Source organism: Spermophilus citellus (genome assembly GCF_964194105.1).
Source record: "Spermophilus citellus genome assembly, chromosome: 11".
Classification (NCBI taxonomy): Eukaryota; Metazoa; Chordata; class Mammalia; order Rodentia; family Sciuridae; genus Spermophilus; species Spermophilus citellus.
In genome coordinates this window covers 82,531,630-82,556,164 of record NC_138192.1, presented here as the reverse complement: position 1 = coordinate 82,556,164, position 24,535 = coordinate 82,531,630, and the positions used below count along the sequence as shown (strand labels likewise).

Sequence of the window (24,535 nt, the reverse complement as noted above, 5' to 3'; positions counted from 1 at the left end):
ATACATGTAAATATACACACAATGGAATATCGTTCAGCCACAAAAAAGACTGATATCCTGTTATTCCCAGCAAAATGGATAAAACTAGAGGCTACTGTGTTAAGTGAAATAGGTCAGACACAGAAAGCTAAATACCACATTTTCTCTTTCATATTTTGATTGCTAAAGGCCAAGAAGTGGGGGGAGAGAGAGAGAGGAAGGTTGAATAATGTGGTTACTGGAGTACACAATATTCTATTGTATATTTTATTAATAATTAGATGAGTTTGAAGCCTCCAACAAAAATAATGATCAGGAGATGGAAACTGTGTTTTGTTCAATACATAGCAAATGCATATATTGAAATATCGCATGGTACTATGTAAGTATGTATGATTATTATTAATCAGAAAAATTTAAAAACATTGAAGGAGAGGGAAATGTCAACTACTTTTATTGATCATTACACACTGTATACATATATCCACTTGTGATTCTATATCCTATAACTTTGACCAATTATAATAAAATAAAATAAATCATTAAATATAAAATATTACTTCAGAGGGAAAGGAAGGGACAAGAAGATACGTTAGATTTCTGTGAATGTGCCCAATTTTTAGAGATAGCTTTAGAATGTTTTTAATAATTATAAAACAAGAGTAAATTTAAGAAGCAATCCTTAAAGTCAAAAGCAAAATGAACCTGGTAACTTAGCTGTAACAAATTGGTGGCATAACCCATAGAAAAGAACTTAAAACTTTAAACTACGGTAATTTGACTCTATCTACCTATGGGTACATACCCTAAGAACAATAACAAAAAATGTGCAAAAATTATTTAAATTATTTACAGTGAGTATATTGTTAGATAAGCCCCAACACCAGTATTATGAGATAAAGCAGATGAGTAAGGTCTTTCAGAATTGGAATTTGGGGCATGGAGAAGGAAGATAAAGATGAAGATCAGTGAAGATGAATGAGGTTCGTGGAATTCTTGTAGTCCTGAATTTGAATTATCATCAGTGAGGTAATTCAAATTATTTAATCTATCCTAAAAATATTTATTTAAAAATATTTCCTAGTTCTGTGCACAGAAACAATAACTCATTGCATATACTATGTACTCCTAGCCACCAGAATATGGTATCTAAATGACTTTTCCTACTAAAAGGAAGTAGAGACCTTAGAGAAATGGTTGATTTTAGGACCAGGGCAGAAAACAAACAAAAGGTAGAAAGCAAGGAACCTATAAAGAACACTAGGTTTATGCCAAAAAAAAAAAAAAAAACCCTCTGGAATCAACATGAGGAGACTTGTACTAATGAAGCACAGAAAAATTTGATCATCAGTTAAAATACTATTTATAATAGTTTTTAATAGATTATATTATAATAGATGAGGAAACATCAAATATGTAAAAATCCATGTTTATGATGACATTTTAAAAAAAAGGAGACTCCTGGATGACCACCTGTCATTCTATCAAATCATTTCCATATTTTAAAATAAAAGGAAAAGTGAAGCAATTTTCCTGCCTTTTCTATATGAAATGTACTTCAGATAATCAAGACTTGAGGCAGTCTTCTGTAGGCATCTTTTCGTTAATAAATGAACAATGAATGGTAGGATATTACTACTTTACAATAACAAGCTGAGGTAATGACCACCAGGTAGCTGCTAATGCCCCAAGAAAAAAGACTAGAAGGCATCATGCAGCCCCCTAACTTATTAGTGAAGATTAGATCTCAATTTGATGAAGCCTTTTGATATGAGTACCAGTTTTCAGAAAGAAAAAAAAAGAACAAAACAATAAAATACATTAAGAGACACCATCAGGATGCAATCAGCAAAATCTAACCTTGAAGAACTCTAACCCACCAATGGCCTGATTTCTTCCACAAATAAATTGCAAAGGGGGAAAAAAAAAGGAAAAGGAATCATAGACTAAAATAGTCTTTAAAAATATATCAACCAATTGCAGTATTTGGAGCTTATTCAGATCCGGTTTCAACAAATGGTTAGGGAAAAAAAAAATATGCATCTAACAATCGGGGAAACTTAAACATTGGATATTTGATGATATTAAGGAACTATTTATTAACTTTTAAGTGTGATAACAGCAGTATGTGGTTACATTGTTTCAAAAATCCACATCTTTTAGAGACATACTGAAATATTTATGGTTAAAAAATATTTCTGGGATTTGTTTTCATGTAATATGGGGGAAGGAGAAGAGGTAGGTAAAATGTACACATGTACTGGTATTGGGGCTTATTAGCCCCAACAATATACTCACTGTAAATAATTTAAATGATTTTTGCACATTTTTTGTTGTTGTTCTTAGGGTATGTACCCATAGGTAGATAGAGTCAAATTACTCTAGTTTAAAGTTTTAAGTTCTTTTATATGGTTTATGCCATCAATTTGTTACAGCTACGTTACCTGGTTTATTTTTCTTTTAACTTTAAGAATTGCTTCTTAAATTTAATCTTGTTTTATAATTATTGAAAACATTCTAAAATCTTCTCTAAAAATTAGGCATATTCACAGTAGGTAAAATGTACACAATCATTGTCAAAACTGGGGCTGACATACATTTTCTATCTCCATGTACCCTTATATTTTTTATGATAAGTCTTTAAAAAAAACTGTGTCACTTAAATTGATCTCAGACATCACATTATAGAAATAAATATTTCTGTGACATAGTAAAAACGTTCCCACATTAGGAATTTTTTTCTATCCCAAAAGTATATTCATGATGTGATATAGTTAGCATTTATTAAATATCAAGTATGTGCCAGATGCTTGTTCTAGTCACTTACACGTATTATCTTGCTTAAAATTTACCCAAAATCTATGAAGAGATTCCACTGTCTTCACTTTTCAGATCATGCTGAGAGACTGAATATCTTGAGCCAAGACACAGCTAGCCAAGGATGGAGCCAGTCTCACAACGTAGCCCTTTTGGCTTTCAGTGCTGTGTTTGTCCAGCCACCTCTGATCAATTTGAACAGTGTACAGGAGTGCCAGGGTTTGAGTGACAGTGTCTGTCGTTAATGTGTATATGTTTTTCGTTTTCTTGATCAGCATTCTTTGCCCAGATTCAAGTCTTTTGGGGAAGATCATAATTTGCATTTTGGCTAAATCAGAGACTCCAAAACTAGTCAGCCTGCTCCAAGGCAATACTAGCCACTATCTGAATCTTTAATGAGTCAAGCTGTTCCCCTTCCCTACAAGATGGGGAAAGCACACGTTTGGTTTTGACATTCATCTTAATTGTTTCAAGGCGGTTTTCCCTAGGATAGTGTATTCAAATGTAGTGAGGCTATTAGGCAGGGTAGGTAGGATGGTGCATCCTAATGTGAGACCTTCTCATTATCATGCAGAGGAACAAGAGAGGAGGAAAACCCATGGCGAGAAAGAAATGACATTTTCAGTACTAGAGATGAAAACAGTCCTTGGATAAAACTCTGATGTTGCCCCAGGGGGATAGCTCCCTCATTTAGGATCCAAGGGAGCTTATAAAATCCTTTAAAAGGTGACTGTTCAAGTCATCTGTGGACTGTCAAAACATTTTACATAAGTCATCTCCAGATGAGTAAATTAAAAACCTCAAGTCAGTAAAATCTTTTGTACAAAGTGGCCTTCTCCATTTCTTGGAGCAACTATAATTTATGATAATTGAGGCTTTATTGGTAAAGTAGCAGCCTGGGAGGATGATTAAAATACATTTTTGGGGCTTTAAGAGGTTCAATGATTGACTCTGAATGCATAAAACTATAGAGATTTGAGAATCCTTGATTGATACAGGTTTTTTTTTTAATCCTCTACCTCATTAAAATAGAGGCAACATGGACACTTTCCCTGAAATGAATAATAAATATAAAACCTAATGAAGCAATTCTTTAAGGAAAGTTTTTTTAAAAAAAAAATACTAAGGGGACTGGCGATATAGATAGTTCAGTGGTAGAGTACATGACTAGCATGCTCAAGGCCCTGGGTTCCTTCCCTAGCACTACAAAAATAAATAGGTAAATAAGTAAGCAAATAAATAAAATTAAGAAAAATATATAGAGATATACATACACTAAGATGCTCAATTCCTAGTAAGGCAATGCTTATTTAGAAATTTGCTACAAGTTTTCCTAAGACTGTATGATTATATGCCTTTAAACTCGAAATTAGTTGTCCCTGCTCTTTTCTGAGAGTGTATTTCTCTGTACTCCCAGCAAGGATTACCAGATTAAACCCTTCATAGTTTCTGTCTTATGGGGAAAAGGGGAAATAAATTGGCATGGTCTATGGTCTATTCTTTGGTTTAAATGTAAAAATTGCCTTTATGCCTAAAGATGCTTCTCGTTGACTGCATAGATATTTATGAGCTTCCAGATACATGGTCATAGAGATTCAATTTAACTAAAGATTGCTCCATGAGTTAAAACCTGTTTAATTTGAACAAGAATTTAATGTTGGGCCACTGGTACTTATTACTTGTAAAATGTGTATGTCAGGGCTGGGGATGTGGCTCAAGCGGTAGCGCGCTCGCCTGGCATGCGTGCGGCCCGGGTTCGATCCTCAGCACCACATACCAACAAAGATGTTGTGTCCGCCGAGAACTAAAAAATAAATATTTTAAAAAAATTCTCTCTCTCTCTCTCTCTCTCTCTCTCTCTCTCTCTCTCTCTCACTCTCTCTCCTCTCTCACTCTCTCTTTAAAAAAAAATGTGTATGTCATTTAGGATTCTCTGCCAAACCAAGTCACTGGCATTTCTGCTGCTTCATTTCAAAATATTGTGTAATAACAACCCAAATTAGCAAGAATTGTCTAAAACATTCTCTAACTCCCAAAATCAAAAAGAAAGAAAGAAAAAAGAAAAAAATTATAAAAGAATAAATGTGGGAATTTCCTTCTAGATCTTTAAATATAGCAAGTCTTTATGATGCTTTTGATTCATGCTCTTGAAAGACAGCTATGGCTATCTCTTTATATAATATTTCAAATAGATTTGAAATCTCATTATATAAAAATAGTTCCTAATGCACATATCATAGTGTAGACGGCACTGACACCCTGGGAGTCTCACCACCACAGTCAACCAGGACAATCTCATCTACCCTCACTTCCTTTTTGCCTTCAGGTAATGATGTCACCCCCACATAATGAAAGTGATGGACACCTTCTGGGTGCGTCCCCTCCCCTACCTCCAGCTTTTCCAGGGTGTACTGCATCTGTGTCTTCCTGTTAAGTCTTTTTCTTTCCCTTCCCTACATCCTTCTTCTGAGAACTCCCTGCCATAGTTACTCTCTCTTTTTAGCTTCCTAAATTACAGGCTCTTTGTAGTCTATCTTCAGAGTTGTTCAGACCTCTTCTCTCCAGACAACATTTTTCATTTGACCCTAGTGGCCTCATCCAAAGTCAGGATCCTTTGATGTGAAACCTGTTTCCTTTTTTAAACAATTTTCTCATTCGTTTTCTTTTTAAACTCCCTTCCACACACACATTCTATCCCATTTCATACTTTCATGACTTCAAGTCCTGTCTTTAGGCTGATGACACCCCTGGATGTAACTCCACCCTTCACTACTCTCTGTGTTTTAGGACCAATTTCTTATGCTTTGTACCCAATCATTTCCTGCCCAGCTGTGTTCCCATCTCCTCTAAGGTGAGTCCTGAAGTCCCACTGATCATTCTTTTCCTCTTTTATGATTCAAGGTGTAAAATTTTGGATAAATGTATATATGTTGGTTTTCATTTCCCCAGTAAGATTTTGTTTCTTAAGATTGCGTTGCATACTTTTCTCCTCTAACCTTCCTCCCAACCAGATCTAGAGAAAAAGCAAAAATCAAATGGTTGTTAAATATTAGAAGTCAAAAAATGTAGTCTTTCAGGGAGAAAGCCTTGCTTAACTGGCAGGTAGGTGATAGCACTTCAGTATTGACCTACAAAATTGTAGCTGTTTTATTTTCATTCTCAGCAATAAATGTTCACTGAACCTTTTCATGGTATGTGGCATTTTACTGGGTTATACAATGTGTATAGTTCAGTTTTAGAATATTCAGACATCTCCAGAAATGGAAAATCTGTTTATGAATTTATCCATGGTCTAGTTTCATTAATAGACCAAACAAAAAGAGGCAAATGTGCATGAGCAATAATGTTACATGGTTAATGTGTAAACACAAGTGGCTATCAGGGGGGGCTGACTGCTAAGGTGTCAAACAGAGAATGATGTTGAGTTAACAGAGTGGATTCCTAATAAAGATGGATTTCTGGTAGATTCCTATTTAAGAATATGAAAACAGAAGACTGGCCAAGTAAAAACAGCTTGAGTTGAGGATCAAAAACAGAAGGTAGTCATTAGAGTCAGCATTGAAAGGTGGGATGGAGATAAATCCAGAGGTGTAGGCTTAAACTTGAAAACAGACTCAATACCAGATTTTATTCTCCTTTCATCAAACTAAATTATTGTTGCTTCTGTAAATGTGCCATTTGCTCACATAATAGCAAGCATTGACACAATGATTGAACTTCTTGTGCTGAGTTTTCAACTGCAAAGTAAAACCATCACACACCCACAACATTGCTTTCTTCCTACATCCTGAATTGTTCTTCTCTTCTCCATCGTTTCTGTTACTGTTACTTTCCACATGTGGACATCACTGACTTCATCCATAGTTGCCTGCTATGGCCAGATTACCTAATACAGGCTAATGTACTCTAGTGTCCCTGGGGTGAGTGGCAGCACTCCTGAGCCGATGCATCCCTTTGTTTCCCCATGAAAATCATAGAACACAGAGGGGAACTGTCTAATTGGGCATTAGATATATCTGGATTGAAGGCCGATTTGTCCAATTTCTCAACATGTGAGTTTGCAATTTTCCTTATCATAGTACTCTTTATGTGTAAAGAAGGGGGCATGAATTCTCACCTTTAAAGTTATTGAGAGAAATGATGAGAAAATGTACTCCAGAATCATAGAACAGTTCTACCAGAATCGGTGCTTTTCAACTGGTAATTGCTAGAACACTTGCTTCAGAATCCCTTAAAATGAAGAGCCTGAGTTTTCAATTTAAATGTGCAAGGACCTGCCTGAGAATCTCCATTTTAAGCAAATTTACCAGGTGTGTATTCAAACTGAGTTTGAAAATTTCTAAGAGATACCCGTATTTGTTTCTGTCTTTCCCCCTCCTTCCTTTCTCTCACTTGTCTTTCTTCTCTCCTTTACCCTCATTTAAGAAGACATTGTGTACAAGGCATAAGAACTGAAGGTGCTGACTGCATTATGTCCTCTGTCAAGTTATTTTCACCTTTCAGTTTCATTTTTCTCTTAGGTAAAAAGAAAATTGCCCACAGGTTCACTCACTGCATGGAATAAATTAAAAGGAAAGGCCCCCTACACACAAACGATAACTCCAACAGAAGTAATTGGAGTTGTTTTAGGGGTATCTCTTAATTAAAAGATGTAGTAATGTTCAAATGTGATTTATAACAGAATGTAGGGTTATCCCAGCACCAGAATGACCATGAGGTAAAGGTGCTTGTCTTGTCCAAACTTTAAGGTTATACAAAAAATTCAGGAATCAAGATAAATAATATTTTATTTCAGTTTTTCTTGGGGGATGATACCAAGGATTGCACTCAGGGGCACTTAAACCCTGACCCATATCCTCAGGCCTATTTTGTATTTTATTTAGAGACGATGGCTCACCGAGTTGCTCAGCGCCTCACTTTTGCTGAGGCTAGCATTGAACTTCCTGCCTCAGCCTCCAGAGCCTCTGGGATTACAGGCGTGTGCACTGCACCCAGCTCAATATTTTTATAAAGTAGAAATTAATGCAAGAAATTACATAATGAGCAAAATATCAAAGTTTTAACTCAAGATAGGATCGGTATTGCCGTTTTCCCTTTGTCTCAGTTCTAACATGGCTTGCCATGATGCTGTTAATGATTGCTTACCTCGACTATTGAGGGTTTTGGTGCCCCTTATTTTTCATACCTAGGGCAAGTGCCTCATTTGTCACTCTATAGTCATCTCGCTACCTTATCTCCATACTGAATCATTTCAGTGTTTAATTATCTGAAACAAAACAGGCCATTTCCATGCATTTATTTAATTATTTATTGCCAGAATCTTCCCTTAGATTTTTTGATGACATTTGTACTAATACTCTATTTTGCGACATAGATATTGAAAAATATCTACATTTTGAGAATGTCAGCATGGATGTCAGGGATTCAGATATGTCTTGGAAAGAAACATGATTTTGCAAATGACTGTGTCACCTAAAGACTGTATTAGGTGGAAAGAGAAGTAACAAGACTGTAAATCTAGTGCAGGGGTTTATTTCCTTTTGTTCTCAATGGGAATTGGAAAGATAGGAGTCAACAAAAAAAGGAAAAATATTCAAGTAGATCAGACTGGCAAGAGAAGCGATCACGGAAGGAGATTTTTGTATAATTAAATGTCAGTTTGCATTTTGAAATATTGCCTGCTGCCTCCCACTCAATCACCAAGTGAGATGAGAGGGAACATTCTCTGTGCAAACCCAGAACTGACAGCAGCACCCACTGGGTTCTTTGGGAAGGTTGAGCTATAGATCAGAAGGACCAGAGCACATTGCTTTCATAAGGCAAAATGTTACTGATAAATGACATGGGCATTGTGATTTCCCCCAATAAGAAAAGCAGATAAACAGCAAACAAAAGAAGTTTGTATAAACCTATGACATGTTAGACCAGGGAGGATCATTTAGAGGTCTGTTTCATTCTCCTTCCTTTACAGAAGAGGAATTTGAGGTCTACACAGATGACTGGTTCTTAAGGTCACTCAACTACCAAGTGACTGACAGAGCTGTCACTTACTTCCATTTGATGATGGGAGTGTTTTTTTTTTTTTTAGGTTGTGGAGCAGAAGCAGCACAGAAGTGGCCCTGTCTCCTATTCCTTGTAGGCAAATGTCTTAAAAGCCATTAGCTGTGATGGGGTGGCATTGGGAAGCAGGGAGACACTTCTGGATTATCCAAACACATGCATTCCTTAGCATTCCAAGAAATACTTTATTTCTTCCTTCCTCATTCCTTCAGTTACATGATGCAAACTCACTGAATCAGAGCCTTTGGGGAGGGGGCTGATATGTCTATGTCAATCAGTAACAACTTAATGTGAATTAATTCAAGAATAGGATTGAGCGGAGACTCAAGGTAATGCATAAGAGCCCTTAGGAGAGAAAGAACTGAAAAAGCAAAGGAAGAATTCTTCAGAAGCAAATATTGCCTCTTTTCAGTTTTTTCCAGTCCAGATAAGATTGGGAGGTGCTTAGATCCAGGAGGGGTTTCTTTTTCTGCTGAGAACTAGACTAGGTTCACTCTTAGATGCTACTGGGCCTGTTATCATGGACAGTATTATGCTGTTCATCACTATGGAATGGCTTCAAATTAAAATTGGTTTTGGCCTTTTTTCTTACTTCAGATGTAGAGAATGGAATTAGTCATTCTCCTGCAGTCAGAGTACACTAGAGTTCATGGCTGGTTCATGAGGGCCTTCTTGCTGATGTGTCCTGATATTCCCATTTCACCCTCTTCCATCCCCAAATGGGCAAACGTTCTCATGTGTTAGGCACAGTGCTTTTAAAATCATTACAACATACTATCAACAAGTTTAGAGCTTTAGTATCTTTTGCATTCCTAACTGGGTCACTGAGGTGAAAGAGAGAGAAGAAAGAGTTTCATGGGTGCTTCAATGCATTTTCAACAGACAGACGTTCATGGGGGTTATTGGATGCTTCGTTTCAAAATTCTCTGCAGTCCTCTCTCCATTTTTCCTTGTAGTGCAATACCACATGAATTTCACTTGTCAATATGAACGTGGTGTCCCAGGAATTCAAAATAGCAAATCCAGTCTAGCCCATGTATCGGCCCATCTTGCCAGTCACCTTCTCCACAATCCTAGGTGTGTAGGATGGTTTGTGCCTGCTGCCTATAAACTGAAAGTATCTCATACACATTTATGTATTTAAAAATTATAAAAGTGCTCTACAGATTGATGCAGTCACCAGTAGATATTAGGATTTATTAGAGTGGCTGAACAAATTGTATGCAAGCTGTTCTTTAAGGTTTTTTTTTTTTTTTGAGTGTAAATTAGAGTGATTTTTTAACAACTTCTAACTTTGAGATTAAGAACCTATCTAAAAATAATTAGGGAGTGTACTTCATGAACATTTTATAGAATACACTTGGCAATTATACTTAAGCAACAATAAATTTGTTAATCCTATTTTTCAGATTTTGTTCCTACAAGAGACTTAAGTCAAAGTCAATCAGCCCTTTCACAGGGAAAGCAAAAATGTAAAGATTTTAAATGTCATCAAGCAGTGGAGATATCTGGCAAAGAATCATTTTTTTAAGATCAATTTTTAAAGGGCAAAAGGCCATTTAAAGGAAAATCAATATGGAAAGAACAGGTAGTCAGGAATGGCAATAAATTAAAAGTTCAAGCAGAATCAACTTGTCATCAGACTCTTGTCCCACACAGCTCCCTTCTGGGTTCTATTTACCTGCCTTCTTTGTTTCAAATGGATTGTGGCTGGCAGTGGTGGATGACAGTGAGCAGGTCACAGGGGCATCCTCTTCTGTGTGCAATTTGAACAGTTGGTGTTGCACTGGGACCATTAGGACCCTGATTTTCAACAAGGCATTTTTTTCCTTTGCTCTTCTGACTAGCTTTTGATTTTGATTCTCACAATCAGATGTCTGACAGTCTTAGTTGCTCTGATATTTGAGTTGTTCTGGCCTGTTCCCATCACTGTCTTTTACATACCTGACCTTCTTCTCAGTCATTGGATCATCCTCTGACTGTACTGCCTTTGGGATTAATTTCTCCAACAAAGCTTGTGGGTCATTTCATGGCGGCCACATCAGACACAATGAAGCTGCCAGCTTTGAATCTTGACCTGCTGTTCTAAATTCTCGAGAGAGTTTTAAAAAATGGCTATTTTCTCCTCATGTTGCTTGAGCATGTTACACTTGCTGTATATTTTGACCCAGGAGAACACCATCCCTTGTCTAAATCTGTCTTTGTTCCCTATTAGTGGAAGTATCTTGCAATAGGGTAACTACAAGGGGAAGATAAGAACTTGCCAAAGGACCAGACGAAATTTCTCACAGAAGGTACTGGTTTCAGACCCACTGATGCCTCCATGTTAACTATTATCTGTGTGTGTGTGTGTGTGCGTGTGTGTGTGTGTGTGTGTGTGTGTGCACGCAGGCACGCACGTATGTGTGTTTTCACTTAAAGCATTGCATTTTCAATTCTTCCAGGTCAAGTTTTAAAAGATTATAACAGAGGAAGAAAATGAAAATCATATTCTGTTAAAAGTTACACTTTCTAACCTGAAAAAGCATATAGGAAAACTTATATTCCTTTCTCTGTATTTGAACATCCACAGATGTTCTGATGTCAAAACTTTGCTGCACAATTAATGCAACTTCTGTGACTTTTGAAAGAACACATGTGATAAATGATACCTAAGATTTGTTTCAGTGAATTAATTATGGAGCCATTCCTTTATCTGACAGTTGCTCAGGGTTTCATAGCAATTCATCTTCTGGCTTTTAGAACAGTAAAATAGACAAACCTCTACTATCCAGATTTTGTGGGTGAAGCAAAGGGAGAAATTTGCTGGAAAAGCCAGACGGATGTTATTTACTGGATGTGTGTTCAGCAACTCTGGAATCAGAGCTCTGGGAGAGAAGCTGGGCAGTGCGGCCCTCCTGCCTCTGACAAGAATACATGGGAATGGTCACTCGGGCACAGCCCAGTCTCTTTCAGCAGTTTGGAGAGGACGACAGTGTATAACATCAGTCTTTAGGAAGAAATATTTTACTGCTGTCTAACAAGAATTTTTTTCTGTTGTCTTACCCCCTCCTGATTATCTCACCATGTACCCACCCAGTAGTTACAACAGTTGAAACAGTTGTCCCATAAATCCTTAGCACCATTAAGGGACATTGTGTTGGGTTTTAGGCTTTTACACTTCCATGTCTTTTTGGCTGTGTATCATGTTTAAAATTATAATGCCAATTACAAAATCATGTTTAAGAGTTAAGAATTTCTACAATATGGGAAGAGAAGGGTTTTACTTTTTTTAAGAGAAAGACAGGTCAGAAATGAAAAGGTGGATAGATTTGAATATATTAAACATAAAATGTACAGGTTGGGGATGTGGCTCAGTGGTAGAGTGTTTGCTTAGAATGCGTGAGTGAGGCCCTAAGTTGGATCCTCAGAACCACACACACACAAAAGAAAGAAATTAAAAAGTAAAATGTGCATCCAAAAATCATTATGAACAAAACGAAAAGATGAACTAAATTAGGGAATGTCTGTAATGTATGAGAGACAGAACTAGTGTGTTTAATACACAAAAAATATTCCTTAAAATCAATCAGGGAGACAAGTTTCAACTGGAAAAAGAAGAAGGAAAAAAAAAGCAAAGGTCATTATACAAAATTCACTTGATACATGGTCAATATGCATATGAAAAACTGCTCAATTATGTTGGCAAAAAAAGTACATTTAAAAACATGCTGTGCTTGTCAGATTGACTGAGTTCTTAAACAGCTTCCCCAGTGTTGCCAGAGTGGGAAATAAACATTCGCATACACTGCTGATAGAAGTATAAATCTGTACAGCTTATCTAGAGGTCAAATTGGCAATATGTATTAAAAGTGAACCTATGAATTTTACTTTCAAAATTTATCTTAAGGGAATAACCATAGACATGCATAAAGATACATATACAAGAAAAATCTTTCCCAGTAATATTTTAAATGGTCAGAAAGTGAGAAAAATGAAACAAAACAAAAACAAAACCTGTTATACCACCATTTCCAGGTTTTAAAAGAATGAGGTGGTTTTAGGTGGTCCTTGATTCTTTTCCAACTGAAGGTGTTAGTGACAAATGATTACTAGTGCCTTAAAAGTTACCTAACATTCCCTGGTCTTGCCCATGTCTTCTTTTCCTGGGGTCCCTGTATCCCAGGAGTGAGACCCCAATGTGGCTAAATTATTTCTATAGAGTTAGTATGGGCCATGTTTAGGATGAATATTGACTTAGCTGTTTGGGGCTGGGGTGTAACTCAGTGGTAGAGCACTTGCCTAGACTGCATAGGCCCTTGGTTTGATTCCCAGCCCTGCAAAAAAATAAAAATAAATGAACAGACTTAGCTGATGACTTGCTGGTATGGAACCAGCGCTTTCTTAGGAAAACGTTCATGGTTGCCTGCCTGCTCTGGCAATGACTGTGGCAGGATAAAAGCTGCAACGTCTGCCCTTGGTCAGGTCTTCACACTCAGTGATGTTTTAAAGCTTTCTCTGCTGTGCTCTGCTGCTGTCTCAGCTGCACCGCTTTGTCAGGGAGGCCAGAGGGCAGGGGGAATCCAGATGGCTTCATTAGAAAGAAAACCATGTAGCTCAGCCAATCAGCATTTCTGTTTCCTACAGGTGGAGGTGTACCATATACACATTTTAGGTAAATATCAAAAGCTGTGTTGAGATCAAAATTTGGACAAGAATAAAGTCTAATTCTGCCATCTAAACAACTCTTGGTATATGGAAATAGAAATTTTTATCATGAGTTTGTTATTTAGCTATTCCCTTGGGATAATAATTTTAAGATGGCAAAGCTGGTCTTTTGCTTTTGATTCATTCTTAAAAGATGAGAAGAATTCCCAAATAGATTTTTTTTCTAGAAAGGTTCATGCCATAATGAAATTAAACAAATAAAGATTAAATAGAGTGCTTAAAGGTTATTTATTTAATATTGTGAAAGCTTGTATATCACACAGTTCTCCAAAGATTGTAATTATGGTATAATCTAATTTATATTCTAATATTATTTAACTGTTTCTAAATATTTGTAACTTGAGGTATTTATTAAATTTAGTTTCAATCAATTTCTCTGTTTAATTGATTGAAATTTTTTAGTATTTGCTTCTTACATAAAATTAACAGTTTTCATAATTAACATTAATCATTATATTATTTTATACTTGTAATAAGAAACACATTTTTCCTTCTGCTAATCTTAATGTATTGAGCATACAAGGATTTAATCAATCCTAGTTTTAGCTGAAATGCACATATATAATTGAAATTTACATTATGGTATTACTAGTAAGATAGACTGCATGTTCTCATTAGTGACAATGTTATATTATTTGCACACAATAGGAACCCTGAGGACTTCAAAGATCAAAGTTGCCACTGAAGACATTAATCTACGTAGACATTCAACTGTTGGGCCTTCTGAAGACCAAGGCCAAATTAACTAGCTGCTTTTCACTAAAACTGAACTACAGCTGAATTAATTATAGCAGTTATTTTATCAAAGATTTATAGAACAACTTCTAAATGCTACACACCTGGTTGGCTTTGGATCTATAATAATGAGAATAACAATTTTGTTTTCTTTAAATCTAGGTAACTCAAATGTCTTAGCCTATTTATCCACCATATTACCTAATTTAAAATAGTTTAAATCTCCACCCTGCTTGCTGCAAAAATTCCAGTATTTTATCAGTTTGCCCATTGCATGCATTTTTTGAATCCCTGAGATATCCCAAGACAGCTGTTATATGATATCTTAACCAGCTTCCTAGTCCTGGATCACCACCTTTCTCTTTTGTTGATTACTAGCATCCTTTCACCCATTCATGCTACTCTCCCATATATGGTCTTCACCCCAGATGCCATTCCAGAATCTTGCATACTGACTCACAGTAATAGGAAGATCAACTGTGATGCTTGCATGATTTTGACAATATCTTGGAAAAGTTTTAAAGGGGCACAAAGGTGTGCAAGTGGGGAAATCCACAATTGTTACTAAATACAGAGTGCACACCTTCCATAGGTCCCAGTCTCAGGCCAGCACCATGTTTCAGGGGTTTGTTTCTCTCTCCACTTCAAGAATGCCTGGAATGAGACTCTCATATCTGGATCATAGGCCTCCTGTACTCCTAGACCCAGAGATAGTCTGAGGCCTACTCTTCTGAGAGTCTATTTCCCCCCCTCATCAGTCTTCTTTCCTATACCCAGCCATAGAAGTGTGATCTTTCCTTGTATTCCTAATGATAATTTAGGAAAAAAGAGTACTTTCCCAAAGTTGAGTTTATTCAACCCAGAATGACCCCAAATATAAGTCATTATATAATATAGTCCAGGATGAGCTTTAGCAGTTCCAGACCATTCTATCTAAGGTAAGATGGTTTGCATCCTCCCTTTGCCTTCCAGTGTCTACCAATATTCTGCAGGAAATACTAGGACAAGGAAAGATTTATCTCCCAGGATCTAACAAAAATTTTCAGGGGCAATACAGTTTAAATTTACTTACATAAAAGAAATATTTTAGGAAAGAAAAGATAATTTGCAGAGATGTAACTGTGCCATAGTGAGGATTTTTTTTTTTTCATGTAATTATGGAGGCAGATTAACATCCTTGGAACTGTGTTCACCCCAGGTTCTTCATGCAGAATAGAGTCCTTGCTTTTTCTTCTGAAAATAGAAAGATCCTTTAAGATGTTTTTCCCCCAAACAGAGGAAATGTGTGCCCCCAAAGCTGAGTCTTCATCAAGGAAAATGAACTACTAGAAGCATTAGAATGTCAATTTTGTCTTAGCCAGTAGTGTCAAAATCTCTTGTTATTCAAACTAGGCCAGAGTACTCCTAAATTCAATCCAGTACAATAAAGCTAAAATGCTCTATATGTATGCCCATAGTTCTCTGGAGACTATTATGCAAGGAGTACTCCATAGTTAGACTTCCCTGAAATAATGCAGAATAATGTAAAAAGAGTGCTTCTTTTGCTTTATTATAAGCTCTTCATCTTTACTTTGTATGTTCTTTTAGCCACCATAGGGCAAGGATAGTGCATATTTTATATTTTCTTTATAAATGACTGTCTGGCTAAATTGAATCAAATATAGCCTCTTGCATCTGGATCCTATTGTGATATAAATATGGAAATGTGGCAAAATTAACACGCTTTACTAATCTCTTGATTTTATTCAAAACTCTGTTTTAGGGAAGGGAGTTGTTTGTGGCCCACACCTAGCAACTCAACTTTTTAATGTCCACTGAAGTTGAAGTTTAGGAGTCACTCACTACGAGGTATGAGCGACACAGTAAGGTGGGCAAGAATCAGCACCAATGTTCTCCACTTCACTGTTTCCATCTTCATGAATTTTTGTCTAAACCTTCCCAGAACACCCAGTGCTCTATTCTCTGTGAAGGTTAATCACACAAAAGAGCCGATGCCATGTGGATGTTGGTACAAGTGTGCCCTTGTTAGTGTGCAACCTACCTTGACAGAATTTGAAGCTTTGTTTTTTAAAACATTGGTTTGGTTACTGTGTTCACAACCAGTGCTACAAACACACATACACACACACACACACACATACACACACACACACACACATACACACACACACACACATACTCATACATATATGCACTAAAAAACACAAGCATTTATTTATTCAGCCAATAATTATTAAGTATCTTTTTTTTTTGTACTAAACACAATCTTAGATGCTGGTGATACAGGGATGAATAAAACATAGTCCTTATTCTCAAGGAGCTTGACATCTAGAAAGGGGGAAAAATACAGACTTTTCCCAAGTACTCATTGCATCCTGTTATAATTCCTGTTTGCTGCTCTGTATTTCTCATGGAATCTTAGGGTCTCCCCTAAGGCATCCCACCCCACCCTGTTCTGTATCATTTTCTGGCATGTATCTCCTTGTCTGCACAGTCCATAAACACTGAAATAAGTGAGTAAAATAAGTAAAATTATATAAATATAATAAGGCTATACAAATAACTAAAACAACAATACAAGGGTTGCATACCATGCTGGCTATATAAATTAAATGCTTTATGAGTGCGGGGGTAGGAAGAGACCCTGGAAAGGGAGCATCATGAGGATTTCAAGAAAGGAGAGAGGAGAGGGTTGCCTGGGATTTGGAGATGAGGAAGGGTAATATGGCGACTTCTCGAAGAGAAGCACTAAACATGGAAGGAGTTGCAGGCCACACAGATAAGGTTTAGGGAATGAATGGGAAGTGAATGAAACTGATTGACGTGAGTTGGGGAATGAGATCATAAATCCGGGCAGAGCCTTTTAACACTTACACAGAAGTGACCATGTTCTCCTTCCATGTTCTCCACCAGATGTGGTCACTCCAAGAATGTATTTATCTACATGTGTAAGAGAAATGTTTTTACCTCAGAATCAATTTCCTGTTATTTTCAAGTTATAAAAGTAACTGGGTAACTTGGCAGGCGAAGGCTGGTCTAGAGAAGTGAACTGCTTCCTAAAATGATTCCTTCAGATATGCACTGATCATCCAGTTTGGAGCCAGTTCTTTTTCCCAAAGGTAGCAACTCAAAGACCTAAATTTTCTAAGTCCTTCATTTGCACTAAAATATCTTATTCTTTCATGGATTCAAAGATGCTGCCATCTCATCTTCTAGAATAACACGAAAAGCACACAGAGAGTACTGGGCTCACTTGTGCTGCTTTTTCTTACCCTCAGAGAAGACTTCTGGACAATCCAAAGCAGAATGCTACCTATAGCTCTGTTTAAAATCAGGCACCCCTAAAGGTCCATCTGCACCATGCAAGTGAAACATGCAATTTGAGGTAGTCTGATAAAAAAAAAAAAAAAAACTTTAAAATAGTGAGATTTTTCTCTCTTATTCCACTTAACTTGCTATTATCTTCCCCTTAGCCAGAAAGCTGACATTATAAATGTTATCGCATTTACACATAGAAATTATATCATCTCAGGCCAAAGGTGGATGTTGAGACACTGATATCTTGCCTCTCTGCACCTCTAGGTCCTTTTCTCAAGACCTCTGGAACTAAATATACTCTGGTTGCAAGTGGCTGTTAATGGGAGCTGGCCTTATTTTTTCTCGTAAAAGGGGGAGGAGGTGTAGTGAAAGCCAGAACTAGGACTCATAAGTGGGGACTTGGTGGGCACAGTCCACACCCAGGATGTTATATGATCCTCCTTCAGAGTGGCCATGAACATGATGGTGGAGGCTTGGGGGTCATCCGTGAGGGTACTCTGGGAGAATGTAAAATAGGGATGAAAAATGATGAAGGGTGCTGATATCCTGAAGAGGTTGCAGGATAATTCAGGAATAGCCACTCATTTCATTTTTTTAGTTTCTTGACTTACTTTTTGGATATTTAAATTAAAAAATATAAATTATTTCTATGACAAACAGCAGCCTGAAAAGTAAGCTGATTTTATGTCTTGTAAGATAATACAAAGGAGTCTTTTTTTTTTTTTTACTTTTCAAATTAAAGTGGAACATTATGATGTGTGTTCTGTCTCCGTGAAATATTGTATATTGATTCACAACATGGGCAAGGCCACATGCCTCCAGAGAGGCTCAGTTTTCAGATGAAAGTGTCAATAGCCTTCAGCTGAGTCAAGGATCTTGGTTGCTTGAGTTGAAATGTAACACTTAGGTTTCAATGATTGAGTAAAAGATGGGACATGACCTAGTTTGCAAGGTTATAAGTTGCTGGTTTTCCTAGTTTTACAGTGGATTCATTTTCTAGATGGAGCATAGTAATAGTAAGGAGCCCATTGTAAAAATTATGTTTATCAGTTCAGTTAAATTTTATTATATATTTTAACATTTTCTGAGCAGCTACAATAATATGTTTGAACATAACTTTTTTTATGGCATTGGTATTTCCTGAAGTTCTATGAGGTTTTGGATTAAGGAACAAAAATAAAAATAAATATGTGTAGTTCAAAATCACATTTTAATAATAACTGGATTATTTTCTCCAGTTTAGCTATAAGACTTGCCTAAACCTGACTTATGCATAGCTCAAGTAGATTTTAAGGAAGAAAACTGTCTTTGTGGAAAGCTGAAAGAAATAGATTTATTTGGAAAGTTTTGTGGCCTTAAAATGATGGTGAGGTAGAGTACTATGTGAGACAGATATGTTTTGCAGATCAGGTGTCTGGTTGTAAACATGGAGATATCTTCATGTATCTTCATGTTTCATGGTGAAGAATCTGCCCCTGAGCCCATTCTTCTTGACATCTTTGCCCTGTGGCACAGCCCTGTCTTCTTGGAGAGTGTCTCTCTCTTTGTTCAAATTCAGAACTAAAAACTTGGTCATAATCACACTGATCATATGTTAATGATGGTCATCCTGGTATCAACTAAAATCAGAAATCATCTTTTTTAAAGTAGAATTGAACCAAATAAAAAACCAAGGCAATGTTTATCACTCGAGGGTCTCCAGGCACTGAAAACTTCCCTTTGAAGTCTTCCATCACTATAAAAACATATCTAAGTAAGTAAAAGAAAAAAAAAACAGAACTTAAGAATAAAATTACATGTACTGTTTTACTTTTTCAGGTACCAGTTGGCTATAATATTGCATTTCTATTATTTTGTATTTCAGATGGTCTACATTTCAAGTTCATCGAAGATTAAATTGATGTTTATGGGCTGATCTGGAAACCTAAAAGCAATTTGTTTTTCTAAATCTATAAGAAAATATGCACAATTTCCCATCAACCGACTTAAAAAAGGGGTTTTAGAACACAACCCAATGTAAGTAGTAGATGTGCTGTTTTGGTCTTTGTTACCCCCAGTTAGGCCATATGTCTCCTTGCATATGAGCAGCCATGTATGGATTATATATGTGTACATTTGTGTCTATGCATATGCTTTTTTTTACACAATTTCTGGGTTCATAACATCTATTATATCCTTCTTTCAACAGACATTCAAGTGCCTATTATATAAAAGGTACAGTTCTAGGCTGCCCTGACAGAGCTGATACTCCGGCAGGACACACATGAGCCATGTAATTGCACAGATGCATATGAAATGCACACTGGATAAGTGCTATCAAAGAAGGTCACATAGCTCTATGAGCATATAACCAGGCCCTGTCTTGCCTCCAGGGCCAGATCAGGCTCCCTGGAGAAGGTGATGTGCTAGCTAAGATCTGATAGGAAAAAAGATCAGGAGGTGATGGGAGAAAGAAGGAGGATGGGGTATCACCAGACAAGGGGAATCATGTTTAAGACTGCATGTGCTCAAGTTCTTTCTAGGTGTGACCACTGAATAGCTCTTTTAACCTAACCCGTACCATTAACAACTAATTATAGTCTTGCCAGAAGATAAGAAGCTACATGTGAATTCACAGGCACTAGTACTGTTTTATTTTCCAGGTATGAAGTACCATCTTGAAGATGGAATTATGAATATGGCTGCTTTTCTACGGGGCTTTGAAGAAAGGGGGATTAAGACCGACAGGCCTGAGGACCAGTTAAGTAAAGAGAAAAAGAAAATTCTGTTCTCCTTCTGTGAGGTGTGCAACATCCAGCTGAACTCTGCAGCCCAGGCCCAGGTCCACTACAACGGCAAATCCCATCGCAAACGGGTGAAGCAGCTGAGCGATGGGCAGCCCCCGCTTCCAGCCCAGAGCTCGGGGACACTGCTGGCCAGCCCCAGCCCCAACACCAGCACAGGTAGGAAGGAGGGCCTCAGGCTTCCCATTACTTCTGGGACAAATGGTTTTGTTACAGAAAATGAAGGGTATAGAGTAAGACATCTTCCAATTGAAACTACAATGTATGTATATATATATATATCTCCTTGTCCCCACAGGCAAAATCCAGGAGTTGTTTGTCCCCTCTCAACATATTTCTTTATTTTTCCTTCTCTCTCCACCCCACACAGAGTTTCTATATTGGACTGCAGACTTCCTGTATCCCCATCGGGTGTGAACATTCCCTCAATATATTTTGAAATGTGTTTAAAATGGATCTGTGATATCAATTTTCCCCCTCTATGCAAAATTAGACTTCCCCGAGAGAGTTTTCTTTATCTCCTTTCTATTGGGTGGTGCAGTACTTGATAGTGTATTAAAAGCTACAGCTTTATTTATAGCATCCCAAGATGCAGGAAGAGAGTATTAATCTTGCACATTAGACTTGTCATATTGTTTTACAGAGTTGCCAGCAGTGTGCCGCTGCGGTTCTGACAGTAGGACTGGGCGCAGCCAGACCCACAAGGCCTGCCCTGAGCTCCTGCCCTCATTTTCACTTTCCTCCCACCCTTTTCTTGTCAGGTGGGCAGAGTCAGAGGCTTAGATACTTTACATTCCTGCATCTGCCCTGAATTTCAAACAAGCTTTCCAGTGCTGTATCTTATCCTTGGGTAGCTCTTGTTCCTCCTGATTGCCAGTCACCAGGTAGCTTCACAGTGACAGAACTCAGGAGAACTGTGAAATCAAGTTACCTGTGGTGAAGATTTCCACAAAGGAGGGCCTTCTACTCAGGTTTTGGGTGGAAGGCCAAGAGAAGCTTCCTTCTAAAAGTGGCAGAGGGGCTCTAGACTCCACTTGACTGAGTGTTTGCTCTGGTCATAAGGCCTCAACTTGAAGGGAGGTGATACAGAGAAGCCATCTGTTGAAATTCCACTTGGTGCTGCTGCAAGGTTCTGGATTTTGTAAAGTTACACTGGACATGATCCGCATGGAGCACTAATGAAAATTTGTGTGTGTGTGTGTGTGTGTGTGTGTGTGTGTGTGTATGTGTGTGTGTGTATGTGTGTGTGTGTTACAAAGAAATAATTTTTGTATTTCAAGCCAAACCCAATTTCGTTTTACCTGATATAATTTCACATGATCAAACCATTTTCTCAATCAATACTTAGCATTGTGAAAGAATGTAAAGGAACTTATATATGATACATGCTAACAGTAGGGAAAAGTTATTTTTCATTTTCTGTTTACTTATTATTAGGGACTGTCCGTATGTTTACATATTAAGAATATCATTAGTATTAGATAAAAAATGAATCCGAGAGTACATAGTCCAAGTGGAAGTTTGAATGGAATCTGAGTTCAAATGTCTATGGACAACATAATCATTAGAAATTATATTTCTGAAGAATGCCCAGTGATAGGGAAAGTGGTCTATGATAACATGCTAGGCCAATGGCAGGAGCTAACCTGCGTCTAGCTTGGTGCTTACCTGCGCGTGCGCACCTTATCCATTGTTTTGAATCTTGATTCAATGAGGAGCAACTGTGACATTGATTTTTTTTTCCATTCACTTTCCATGCTTTTGATCTATCAAATTTCTATTTCCTGCTTGGTAGCAACTCTCCTAACACACTCTCAGCCCATAACTTCTCACTTTTGTATATTCAGGACTCCTCGATGTAGAAGATTCACTTCTATTTATAAAGCATCCATCTCATTGCCAAATTAAGATCTGGCTACATGGACCCTGGAGCGTAGAGGCCTGGGCACAGTGGCTCTCACTCTGTCTATCCTCAGCCTGTTGTTCAGCCCACGCAGTAGGAAACTGCTTAGGAATGGAGGGGTGGTGTCTACCTTATTATGGTCTTGACAAACAATGCTCTTCTGGCTGATGATTACTATCCTGGCTGTCTCTGTGTTCACTGATGTTCCTAACCAGTTCCTTAGGCATTGGGGGTCCTTTATGAGATAGACTCATCTTCCACTTTATCCCTGACTGGTAGCAAAATGCTCCATTCCTCAATGATATGTGCTTTTTTTCTCCTACACTGTGGTACTCCTGGTGAGATTGTGTCCTTGATTTTCATATATACCAATTATTGGGGCTTGAGGGCGTACTTGGAATCCATCTTAAGAACTTAGATCTGAGGGGGTCCTGGCACGTAGAGGGCGGAGTCGGCTGTGGTGACTTCTCTTCCCTGCTGAGGCAGAAAAGGTATCAAGTTCACTTATGAAGAAAGCACCTGGTGAGGAAACAAAATGCCAGTGTCACTTTTGTACCCATTGCTTGGCTTTAGAGAACATCATAGGTGGATTTGTGTCTCCATTCAAAATATAAAAATAAATATATATTTATATATATTTATATAACCTTAATCCTCACTACCTCATAACCTCATATGTAACCATATTTGCAGATAGGGTATTTTTTTTTTTTTGTACTGAGGATTGAACCCTGGCACACTTAACCACTGAGCCACATCCTCAGCCCTTTTAAAAATTTTATTGAGAGACAGGGTCTCACTGAGTTTCTTAGGGCCTCACCAAGTTGTTGAAGCTGGCTTTGAACTAGTGATCCTCTGGCCTCAGCCTCCAGAACTTCTGGAATTGCTGGTCACCATGCGCATCTTCTTTATTGTTTAATACTGAAAATTTTCTTCCTTCTGCACAGACTTTTCAGAAGGAAACAATGTATATGAAAACTATCAAAAATTGCCCCATATTTCTCTGATAACAAATACAAAGATAATTTTTTAAAAAAATAGAACTATAAATTACTGTATTTTAAGAAGTTAGACTCAACATTTCTCAGTGAAATCTAAACAAACTGAATCTAGCAATGTATGAAAAAATTATGACCAAGAGGATTTATTCCAGGTATGCAAGGCTGGTTCAACATTTGAAAATAGATAATATAATCCAATATATCGACAAACAAAAAAATAACTTTTATGATATATTAAGTGATACAGTAATTTTCTCAAAAGGCATTTGAGAAAACCTAGCAGAAAGTTACCTCATTTTAATAAAGAGAATCTGCAAAACCCATGGATAATGTATCTAATGATAAAAGATTGAATGCTTTTCTCTAAGATTTAGAGCATGGTAAGGATGTCCACTCTTGCCTCTTACTTGACATAGCACTGGAATTTCTACATACTGTAATAAGGCAAGAAAAATAAAAGGCATACAGATTAGAAAGGAAGAAATAAACTCTCTTTTTGCAGATGACTTGATGGTCAATATAAAAATCTCAAAGAATCTACAAAATAATTCTAAGAATGTTAAATGAATTCAGCAAGTTTGCAAGACAGAGGAACAACACAGGAAATCAATCATTTGTGTACTAAAAATGAGCATTTGGAAATCAAAATTAAAACAGTACAATTATAACAACTCACAACAAAATGAAATACTCACATATACATTTAAAAAAATAACATGTACAATCACAAAACATTGAGGAAAAAAAATCCCCAAAGATCTCAATGGAGAGATGTACCATGTTCACAAATTGGAACTCAACATAATTAAGATGTTGTCTCCCTAATTGATCTGTAGGTTTTCCTGAAATTTCTGTCAAAATCCCAGAGGGATCTTTTTTTTTCCCCCAGACATAGCAAGCTTATTCTAAAATTTATGTGGGAAAGCACAGTTCCTAGAGTAGCTAAAAAAAAAAAAAATCTTGACAAAGAATAAAGCAGGAGGAATCTCTACCTAATTTTAAGTCTTGCTACATAGCTAAACTAAACGATGGTGTGATTTTAATGGAGAAATAGAGATCAAAAGAAATAACAGAACCCAGAAATAGACCCATATGCATGTACCAAATTGATTTTGGACAAAGATGCAAAAGCAGTCTAAAGGAGGAAGGATAACCATTTTCTTTTGCGTTCAGTGAATTCCAAAGGAATTCATAACTGTCTTTAAGGTTGAAATTTTAAGACTTAAAAGGGA

General features: G+C 37.1%; 1 protein-coding gene across 3 annotated transcripts in view; it reads left to right on the top strand.

Annotated features, from left to right (window-relative positions):
- ZNF385B (zinc finger protein 385B) overlaps positions 1–24,535 on the top strand; it is a 389,695-nt gene that overhangs the window by 81,545 nt on the left and 283,615 nt on the right. For all 3 annotated transcript variants that reach the window (XM_081261413.1, XM_081261414.1, XM_081261412.1), the window contains exons 2-3: positions 19,481–19,632; positions 20,259–20,558. In XM_081261413.1, the coding sequence (XP_081117539.1) occupies positions 20,261–20,558 (298 nt within the window). In that variant the 5' untranslated portion in view covers positions 19,481–19,632; positions 20,259–20,260. The remainder of the gene's footprint in view (positions 1–19,480; positions 19,633–20,258; positions 20,559–24,535) is intronic.